At 38.7% G+C, this 11,534-nt stretch overlaps 1 protein-coding gene across 1 annotated transcript; it reads right to left on the bottom strand.

Moving 5' to 3' along the window:
• Positions 1-566: 566 nt before the first annotated feature.
• Positions 567-11,081, bottom strand: FAM217A (family with sequence similarity 217 member A; the record flags this gene model as incomplete). The annotated part of the gene is made up of 7 exons (XM_083360303.1): positions 567-2,087; positions 5,896-5,975; positions 6,097-6,165; positions 7,384-7,409; positions 7,519-7,582; positions 8,728-8,836; positions 10,915-11,081. The coding sequence occupies 7 exons, from the start codon at positions 11,079-11,081 to the stop codon at positions 1,259-1,261; spliced, it is 1,344 nt and encodes a 447-aa protein (XP_083216429.1). The 3' UTR covers positions 567-1,258.
• Positions 11,082-11,534: the final 453 nt, after the last annotated feature.

The raw sequence follows: 11,534 nt of genomic DNA on the forward strand, positions 1-11,534 counted from the left end.
TCTATTGTTGAGTGAGACATTAGTTAAGTGAGTTTTGCCCCATTTTATGGCCTTTCTTGCCAGTTATTAAGTGAATCATTGCAGTTGATTACTTAGTAACCAGGTTGTCAAGTGAATCTGGCTTCCCCATTGACTTTGCTTGTTCGAAGATCACCAAAGGAGATCACATGATCTTGGGACACAGCAACGGTCATTAGTATGAACCAGTTGGATAAGTGACTGAATTTTTGTCATGTGATCATGGGGATGCTGTGAAGGTTGTAACTGCAAAACGTCCATAAGTCACTTCTTTCAGTGCCGTGTAACTAAATAGACTGTTGTAAGTTGAGGACTACCTGTACTGCAAAAGTCTGAACAGCACTGTAATTCTAATGAGTAGCAGAAAGGCATAATACTTAAGTTTTCTCTAGGAAATAAATATGTACGTTTCCAAATAGAGAGTAGCTATAATGTTTAATTGGAAGTGCATTTATATAGACTTAATGATTACTGTTCTTCATACATATTCAGTATTAATTTCTCAGAATGTAGAGTTGTGTATTCACTGTCATTCGAAGCCTACAGTATGGGTGTTCTGGGTCTATGCTAAGCAAGCCTTTCGTTGAAGGGATTCTGAAACAATCATAGGATTTAATTTGATTTAATTTAATGTGTTCTTAATTCATTCTTTAAAACCAAGAATTTGCAGATGCTTTTTAAGCATTCCTGGCTTCTCTCTGTGCTCAAAGGCAGATTCAGAGCCACCTAAGGGTCATACAGATATAAACACTGCTAACAATTTTAAATAATTAATACAATGGCTGTAAAATGATTCTTAAAAAGGAATAACATCTGTCAGTAAAGCAATGGCACTTTTCCTCAAGTACAGCAATTTTTACTCTTCAACTTAATGGTTTATTCCCTCTTTGAAACAGAATGAGACGATCACTAAGCTGCAACACACACTTTTCAGACGGGTTGTGATTCTAGATTTATAGAGTAGTCCAACACAGTAATGTCCATGAAAGCTTTGCCACCTGTTTTTGCTACTCATTTGGACCATTTCTAACAGTAATGTCTTATCATTTCTTCTGTGGAAACGAGGCCCATGTAGCTCATCAAAGAACATAATCTTATGGAAGAAACAAGCAACTAAATCTATTGCTACAAAAATGTTTCTGTTCAACATTCTAGATGCCTCATTCCTACTCACCTACCATCATCCTGTTTGCTTTCCCCCGTCACAATGCTGATGCATTTAAAAGTTATTGCATGATGCTTATGATGGCTTTGAGAATGAACGCATAGAGATTGCAGAATTTTTGTGACTGTGACAGTGTTGGCAAGTGCATTTGATGTCTCTTTCTGGCCTAAACAGGCAACATAAGCAATCAAGTGGCCTTGACTGTTTTGATTGGTGTAACTCTTTTGTAGAAATCGAACGACTGCTAGCAGTCGCAGCTGCAGAAACAGCCTCTTTTTTCTTTTCTCTTAAGATAGTTAAATGCTGTAACCTTTCCATTTCTACAAGACGCGAGACAATTTTATCAAGTGAGTCATTAAGAGGTGGATTTATAGATGATTTCCAACTATCTGATTTGGATAAGGACAATTTTTTAAAATCCAAATTATTATAGGGTGAAGGAAGAAAATCAGGGTATGGGAACTTATCGTTTTCAAGTAAAGAGGGAGCATCTTCCTGGTCCATGAAAGAGTCTGTCTTTATGTTAAGATTTAGATTTTTAAAATATTTCAGCAAAGCTATATTTCTTTTCTCATTCTCGGTCACTTCCTTTTCTTCTGCTAAAAGCTTGTTCTCTGAGTTAACACTTCTTTTCCCCAATTTCCATTTACTTGCTGAATGTATGTCATCACTACTACTATCTGTAGCAAGGTAAGAATCTGAAGTGGTAACTTCGTTGGCCTTTTTGAGAGAGTCTCCATCATCATTTCTGCAATTTTTTCCTAATGTGGTCTTCTTAGTTTCTGGATAAGAAACAGGGTGATATCTCTTCGTAAAAGAATGTACCACCGGATTAGTAATGGCTAAATGTATAAGACCATCACTGGAGCCAGATGACAGTTCTGCATCAGGTTTACTGAAGTCTCTGAAGAGAAAATGAAAGAAGCTGAAATTGTTCTTTACACACTGTCCTCCTGCGAAAAAGCATCACCAAATCTGTGTGAAAAACTGCAATTGCATCTGAAGTGCCACACAGAATAATCTGAAATAAGAGTGACACTTATCAATTACATTTTTCCCAGAAGGGGCAAGAACCAAGCACATAAGTGACTGGAAATATATGGCATCCCATCTAACTTTTATCAAAGTTCACGGATCAAAAGAACTCTGATCACAGGGCAGGATGCTGCTCCAGTCACCCCTACAGACACCCCCCCCCCATAAAAAAACATGACTTGGCAAATCTGAGTGACTCTTATCAGCAAAATGTTGTGCTCCTTTGTCACAATATCCAGGTCAGAAAGCAACTTGTTTTTCATTTTTTTTAGTAAGGTGTTTGACCTCTCTAAACAGCATTGCAGGATAACAAGCTAGGTATATTATAAAGAATGAAGGAAAAGTCATAAGGGAATAATAATAATAATAATAATAATAATAATAATAATAATAATAATAATAATAATAATAATAATAATAATAATAATAATAATATAATAGTATAACAACAACAACAATAAAAATGTTGGAAGACCTTGGAGGTCATCTAGTCCAACCCCCTGCTCAGGCAGGAAACCCTATACCATTTCTGACAAATGGCTGTCCAGTCTCTTCTTAAAAACTTCCAGTGTTGGAGCAATCAGAGCTTCTGAAGGTAAGTTGTTCCACTGATTAATTGGTCTAACTGTCAGGAAATTTCTCCTTAGTTCTAGGTTGCTTCTCTCTGTGGTTAGTTTCCATCCATTGCTTCTTGTCCTGCTTTCAGGTGCTTTGGAGAATAGCTTGACTCCCTCTTCTTTGTGGCAGCCCGAGATATTGGAACTCTGCTATCATGTCCCCCCTCGTCCTTCTCCTCATTAAACTAGACATTCTCCTGTCTTACTGCCCCAGTTAAGTTTGAACATGATTTCAAATTTGTGCTCAGTTAAATCTACTTTTTCTCTTCTTCCAGCAGTGCTCTAACATCAATTTTCTACTGCTTCAACTCTCGCGTGTCACCAGGATGAAGGGAATTGCTGCAAGCTTGCCTAGAAATTTCTTAAGAGCCCACAGGACACCAAGTAGGTACAGAAACCACCTGGGCTGAATCATCTTAATCAGGCTATTGGTACTGTGGAGATCTTGAGTAGCCAGTTTCGTCTGGACTAGAAAGTGATTTGCCCTCCACAAAAGATATATATAGCGTCGATCAGCTGTTCGGGCGAATCTGAAGCCCCCTCCTCGGGAGAAGAGGAGGGGGTGAGCCCCCAGGTGGGGGTTGAGTTCTCCGGGGCCGCCTGAGCTTGGAGCTTGGGCGGCTGAAGGATTGAACTCCCCCGTAGCCTGGGCTGCTCCCAGCTGGCTAGCGTCTCTGCTCCGGACTTCATGGAGCAGAGCCAGGCGTCTGCGACCATCCCTGCTTGAAGGAGAGACTATGAAAGGGAAAGAGCAGGCAGAGCAGTACAAGAGGGAAAGATGAAGAGATGAAGAAGATTTTATTTTACTCTCAAGCTTGATGGACTTTGCTTAAAACTTAAAGTGAAAGTGCGTCACAATTGTAAGTAAAAGATGGCGGCTAAACCTCCCCCTAGAACTTTTCGGAGTGCTGGAAATTCTCCGGTGCAACAACAATCATTGCTGCAGGCGTTGCATTCTCCTGATGTATTGACATCGAAGGATCTTGAAAAACATACCCAGTTAATTTTGGAGTCAATGGGTGTTAAATTTCTACAGATGGAGGAGAAATTGGAGAAATTGGAGCAGAGAATGGAAGAAAGGATGGAACAGAAACTTAGAGAAATGAAGGTAGACATTTTGTCCTCAGTGCAAAAAGTTGCTAAATGTGTGGAGGTGCTGGATGATCAAGTGCAAGATTTGATTCAAAAGAATGCTTTATTAGAAGCAAAAGTATTGGAAATTGAAGATTTAAAAGACAAAATCGACAGTGAACAGAGCTTGGCCCAATTTTACCAGATGCAGTTTGCTGTGAGAATTAGAGGCCTAAAAGAGAATATTAAGGAAGATTTAAAGCAGCTGGTTTCTGAGGCTTTAGAGGGAGTATTGAACCATCCAGCATCTGAATTAAAACAAGGTATGGACAAAGTGTTTCGTGTGAATTCGTGGATTGCTAAACAGAGAAAGTTGCCTAGAGATGTGGTGGTTTATTTTGTAAAAAGGGAAATTAGAGATGAAGTTATACAAGCTGCCTACGATACCAAAGTTGTGATTGCTGGTCAACAAGTTTTGGTTCTAAAAGAAATTCCTCCAAAGATTTTAAAGAGAAGGAAGGATTTTATATTTCTTGTGCAAGAGCTCAAGCAAAGAGATATAAGGTTCAGATGGGAGATCCCAGCTGGGTTGAGCTTCATGTATGATGGCAAAAGGTACTGTTTGAGTAATGTGAAGCAAGCGCATGATTTTTATAATAATGTCTTGAAAGTAACCCCATCAACACTTCTGGAAGCTGCAGAGGGATCTGGAGAAGGAGAACATCAAGAGGATGAAGATGCACAGATAGACGAGAAGGGTACAGGAGGAGTTCAAGCTGCAACTCTTTTGGATGATCTTAGAGAACAGAGGGTGACGCGTGCTGCCTTAAAACGCTCAAAAAAGGAAAAAAAATAAGACCAGTAGAAATCTATGGAACTTCCACAAAATATTTATAGTTAAGTGGTAGTTGTGTTTTTTTAAAAAAAAAAAAAAAAAAAGTTTTGGGATGCTATGTATGGTAATAGATTTTTTTTTTTTTAATTTGGAATTAATGGACAACTTACTACAGAGGAAGAGGAAGAAAGTTTTGTGGGTTAATGTGGGTTAATTTGTGTAAGAACTATTTATTAATGTGCAAATGAGAATATGTTAAGGTAATAGTGAATTGTGGAAGAACATAGATGGGAATGATGCTAGTTTTCTTTTATTTTAGTTTTTTATATATATTTAGTATTATTAAGGATTGGTTTACTATATACAAGCTAGAGAGTGATGGATTTTAGAGTTTATAATTGTTAGTATATGATTGTTTATGATTGCCTTTTAGATATATACCTTGTATTTTGCTCTGGGAAGTCGGGGGGGGGGGGGAGGGGGGAGGAGGGGAAGTGGAGGGGGGGAGGTAGGGGAGGGAGGAGGGGGAGGGGGAGGGGGGGAGATAGGGGGGAGGTAGGGAGGGGAGGAGGGAGGGGGAAGGGGGGTTTTTTTAAAGGAAAATTGTATTTTATAAAACTTTTCAATTAAAAAAAAAAAGAGATAAAAAAAAAAAAAGATATATATAGAAATGTCTCTCATATACTTTCTACATACCTGCTCTCAAACAAAAGTGATTGTGTGAATAATCACCAATGGAGACCCTGAACTCCCAAATTCTGCTTAAACTGGCCCTGAGAGCATGGCAATTCAAACTTCTGAACATAGGGACTTTTAAGATTGCTATTAATTATTAAAAATTGCTGTTAATAGTTAACATTAATAAATAGCAGCCATTCATATAGAGAATTGTTTTTTGCAAGCAGACATTTCTCAATGTCTATCATAGTTGTTTGGTTTTTTCACAATTAAATTTAAAAAAAATCCTGACTTATACGTTGGCATCATTTTGCATATACCAATCCACCCAGAAAAATAATTTCCAAAGAGTGTTTTAAAATGTATTCAATGCTTGGCAGTTTATTAATGAAGACGTTGAGTGGCAAGCATAAGCATCTTGTTTGTGCCCTCATTCTATTTAATTTCTTTTTCCAAAAAAAGCAATTTTTTTTTACCTGCTGACTGAATTATTGCCTTGATTAGGAATATGTTTCCAGGAATGGAATTGCCCTTTTTTGTAGCTATTGGAATTCAGCTGAAAAATGCAAAACAGTTTTAACAAAAATACAATTGGTATGCAACTTGGAAAAATAGTTGAAATTTAAGCAGTTGAAAGTAAATTGTATTATGAAAAGGGTTTTGCAAACTTATACTACCTGTGCTGCCCTGGAATTTTTTGACATGTTAAGAGTTGTCAGCTGTTCAACTGCAGCTTTATAGTGGTCCTATAAAAGAACAGTCACCGTAATATAAAACAAAACATGCATTATAAAATGCAGTAACTATTTTGAGCTATGTGTTTCATCTCAAGCCTATACACAATTCCACGTGTTGGCCTGAGAAATTCCACAGATGTGCAACTCATACTTAAATATTTTTGTAGACTTAGCATAACAAATGTTGCTGAAATTGTTGGACTTACATGTAAACTACAATGATTGCCTATTTACTGGTGAATCAGCTTAACATAACCTTAATCCCAATACTAAAACAATTCTATTGCTAAAGCAGAAAGTTCCAATCACATAATGTTTTGAACGGTGTCCAATATGATTCCTTGCCAGCTGGCCAGAAATTATGATGAAATTAAGGTTGAGTCTTTTCATCTTCTTCAAAGCTTCCCTTTGCTCTAAATTCCAAACAGGATTGGGGGAGTGAGGGGGGCACGCAAAGGCTTAGAATACATTGAACGCTTAGTTTGTACTGCTTATCTCCATCCTCACCCCACCTCTTTGGAATTTTCCAGACTTCAAAACAGTTGGAGTCAAAGGCTAGCATACAGACTAAAGAGGCAATAAAATATTGGATTCACTGAAAGGGAGAATTGACATATGACTCCTGGGATCCAATAAGACAGGGGTGTCAAACTCAATTTCATTGAGGGCCACATCAGCATTGCGGTTGCCCTCAGGGGACCGGGTGGGTATGGCCTGGGTGGGCGTGGCCTACTGGGTGGGTGTGGCTAGAGTGCATATAGCCTACTGGGTGGGCGTGGCCAGCTCTACATCAGTCGCATCAAGGGTGCCTATGGGGCCTGGGCAGGAGTGGGACAGATCTGAGGGTCTCTGGCAGAAGGATGGTCTCTGGGCCAGGGCCAAGGCAGTGGGGGCCGTTCCCTCACTGTTTCCAGGATGGCTTCGCGGGCCGCATGAAACCACTTCACGGGCCGGATCTGGCCCTCGGGCCTTGTGTTTGACTTGTCTGCAATAAGAATAAGCAGGCTTCAAAATAAACATGCATGGGACTACTATTTTGTGGATAACTAAAAGCTTAATCTATTTTGTGGAAGAACTGGAAAACCATGATTTAAATGGTTTAGAGATCACTGACGTCAACTCACAACTGAATAATGTATGCAATACTTCCTTTGAAATAAAAATGATGTCAATTTAGCATAGGCCACTATAAGATTATTAAAGGAGTTTAATATTTTTTACCCTTACCTTGTAAAATGTGCTTGTAAGAATGCCTGCAAAAGACCAAAAGTGACCTTTATTTATCTATATAAATTGTTTTTTTTTAATTTCTTAACATAAAAGAATATCTACACTTGAATTCACCTCCTGTGGAAAGCTTACCTTCTGGTGAATGAAATTTCTTTTCAGCAGAACAGTCAGTTTCCAGACCACAGACACTCGATTCCTGTAATTAAGTTCATGTTTAGTTTTACTAACTGCATATAAACGAACTATACATTTTTACTTGTATTATTTTGGTAATAATGTTATCACTGTATGCCATCCACAGTTACCCTGGAGTTTGTTACTCATATAAATTAAACGCTGCTCCAATAGCTATGGTGCATTCTGAAAATCACTAAACAGTCCATTTGAGAGCACATTTTAGGAAAGGTTATTTTAGAATGTAAAGCTAACCCTACCTAATTATATCACCTTAGGTTGAGTTTGACTCAATATGCAGACGTCCTTTTGTGGGGTAAGAATACAGAAATGGCCTCATTCTGGATTTTCTTTTATTTATTTTTTATTTCCCAGTCTAATTACATATAGGTTATTCTATAAATGGGAGAGTTCAAATGTGATAATACATGTGCATGTAATTATATTCCTGTGCATGTCACATGAAATACAGCACATAAATGAATTTGACTTATGAATCTGCTTTATTCTTATGAATGTGACAACATATTTTTTTCAATCTTAATCTTCATTTTATTTCTCTTTCTTATAATTTATAACTTTTCTTGCTATCAACAAATATTCAACGTATGATAGGTACCTCTGAAAAAAAGTTTTCTTTAAAAACAATGCCCAAGCCTTCAGAACAATGTGCTTGGTTCAGTATATCAGCGCCTGCACTATAGAAAAGTATTCCGTTGTGACTACTTTTGTTCAATTGTGATTGATATTAGTATGTATCAAAATGGCATGCGTCACTGTTTATTCTAATCAACATTTGACTGGGTCTTTCTTTGCATAGTGTTCTGACTTGAGATTTGGGTATATTTTGCTTCTTCAAAACGATAATGAAGTATATTTATAAGGCCATACAATACAGCACTTAGGAAAGATGCTCCAGCAGATTTAAGAGTACAGATGTAGCATTTGCCTGCAAGTATTTAAAACAACCACATCTTTTCCTAGTATATGGCAGTTCTGGTGGGAGCGGCGTGTTCCTAAAGGTACAATCACTTTCTGAAACATCTTTCTGAAGCACTATAGCTCTAATTATATGACAAACCATCCATTTATCATTAAACAACAGTTATGGTATAGAATGAGTGCTGCATATAGGATTAGATTCATTTAATAAAGAAATTCATGTACCTGGTGAGACAAGGTGCTGATTGGCAGCATTGTCCCATAAATACCAGGAACGGCTTCTTTTTTCCCCTTCAGATAGGCAGGTTTGTCAACCCTGCTTTTTTCACCCAGCCTGTATGCAGTTGAGGATTTGGAAAGACACAAAAAATATGTACATCAGGAGCAGCAAGAAATGAAAATAATAACATATTGTTAATATAGGAACAAAGGACAGAGCTCTGCTAAATTATATTTTACAAGGTTTAGCATGCCAAAGTTAAATTTAAAAAAAACACCTCTGGAATAGTGAGAGAATTTGGAGAAATTGTAGACAGGAATGACAGGCTGCAAAGCAACAGTAAGAGCAGTTGTTAAAGATGAAAGGGAAAAATGGGCAAAATTGAAGGTTTGGGGGTTTTATCCCCTAAAACCAAGATATTCTTTACTTTAGCCCTCTGAAAGAGACATGTCATATTTCTTCAGGAAGCACACAAAACCCTGGCAGTTTCTGTGTTTCAGCACAGTAGAGGAGAAAGTCAGGTTTCAAGAAGTAAAAAGGCATTTCTAAAGGGTTATCAAAGTCTGGAAGTTATTTTGGACAGAAAAAGAAGCAGAGCTCTTAGTGTTTGTTCTTAAAGGCAATAATGTATTTAGGTAGTGTAATGGATGATCAGTCGGGCTGTAAGAAACTTAAATGAATCAAGCAAATCATAATCTTATAAATGATACCAAAATAGTGGGAGGATATATGTTTTTGCCTTACAGAGAAACACAGATGCTGTCTAAAACGTAACATTTGATAATTGGTTTCCATAGAATATAAATAGTCATATTGGATATTATGGTAAAAATTCAATGGACATTTCATTGAAAGTGTATTAAAGGATTGGAAAATTATAACCCTGCAACAAAATGGCTTCTGTAAAGATATGCTGTTGCTTTCTCCTGAAATTGCTGAAAATTTGTTTAGGAATGAATTGGGAATAAAAGACGCTATATTGTGTGAATGGTAGACTAAAGAAGTAAAAGAGTTGTGATAAAAGTACAAATCCTACTTGATTTCCATGGCTGCTTGAAAGAGTGAAAAAGAGATTACTGTATTTAGGAATGAATTCATTCAGAAAAATTAGATTGCAGTGGTCATACTAACCGGAAGAGGCAGAGCTAGAAAAGAAAGGACAATATGGCATGTTAAGTACCAAGATAACAAACCAGCAGCCCAGATATTTGGGATTATAATCCTCTAATATTTGCATGCTTGTTAGAAATGAGATTAGCTATACTTCCAAATATGCAGAAAGCACAAGGTTGCCTATCAGATGGAAAGGTAAAACTTTTAATTTTATAATATATTTGTGACTATTTTTAAAACACAAATTATGAAATAGCGGTAAACTGGGATTAAATGTACTTTCTCACCAAAATACTTGTTTACATTCTCATTTATGTTTGTCTATATAGATGCATCTTAAATATGCATGCCACATGTGAAAACATGAAAGTGGACAGTATAGCAAACCTGTTCCTCCTTACAACCCTGATTGATTGCATTGTGCTTGAAAAAAGTGGTCCTTAGACACACTACAAGGACAAGAGATGTCAGTTTCCTTTCAAGGTAGTGGCTGAAGTCCCCTTTAAAGCCAGAGAGAAAGCATTGTCAATTCCCACACATATTGCCCTCTTCCAAGTCAGCAGTGCTTCCTAAAAAAACCCCCAAGATTTCATGCTCAGACAAACCTAGATTCTACATACACACACACACACAAGATAGCAAAGAAATCGCCATACATCCGTTTTAAACTAATTTATTTTTACCTATTTAATCAGGGTCTCATGCTCAAATGAACCCAGACTCTGACAAAAAAACCCCTCAGATAACAAAAAACCTCCAACATTTGTATTAATTTTTTACCTAATTTTACCTAATTTTCACATGCAAATAAAGCCCAGATTCGATGCACAAAAAACCACAAATAACAAAAAAAACCACAATCTCAGTTTTAAACTAAATTACTTTAACCTACCTAATATTATGTAATAGAAAAACATTAAATTTTAAAATAATAATACAAAAATCTAGAAACCTAGGTAGAGCAAGCGCAAAGCAAGGGTGGCCCGACCCGGCCGCGAGACGGGCAAGCGCGCACTGCTCGCAGCGCGCTTGTTTGGGGTGTCGGGGATGCCCTCCCGGCCTTCGCCTGCGTTCCCTACCCTGGGAAGTTTGTGAAACTTCGCTGCGTTTCTTTCTTAGGAGGAGAAGAGGGCGCAGACCGCCCACTCGCTGGGTACATGCTGGGGCAGGCCTCGGCGGAGCGAAATTTGGGCTTAGCGCCTTGCGCCTCGGCCTTCAGAGTGCGCTGCGGGCCGCTACTCGCCATGGAAATAGCTCCGTCGCCGCCGCAGCCCGCCAGGACCCTCGGGTTTCTCAAGGGCGAGGCATTCGCCTGCTTCCTTCCCCTGGCGTCGCTTTCCCCCGCGCCCCTTTCTGGCCGCTCGCTCTTTTCCTAGCCCTGACGGGGCGCATCCAGTTGGCCTCTCTCGGGAGAAAAGAGCAATGGCAAAAGGGTAGGCTGTCTCGGGCCGACGCAGCCCTGCTCGGGTTGTGTGAAATGCTCCCCTTGCCTGGTTAGCGGGGGTCATAATGGAGGCAAGTGCGGTCCTGACGCAGTGTGGAAATTGTGCGGGTGGGAGAGAGGGTTCATTGCGAGGTCTTACAGGCGCCTACATCTTTGGGGAGCCTATCTGCCTTTGGCAGGGAAGTCTTTTAAAGTCTGTGCCATAATCTTTTGTGTGTGTGGGGGGGGTGGAGAAACAGGACAATGTTTCGTTGC

This window comes from Vipera ursinii (assembly GCF_947247035.1).
Source record: "Vipera ursinii genome assembly, chromosome: 3".
In the NCBI taxonomy this organism is placed as follows: domain Eukaryota; kingdom Metazoa; phylum Chordata; class Lepidosauria; order Squamata; family Viperidae; genus Vipera; species Vipera ursinii.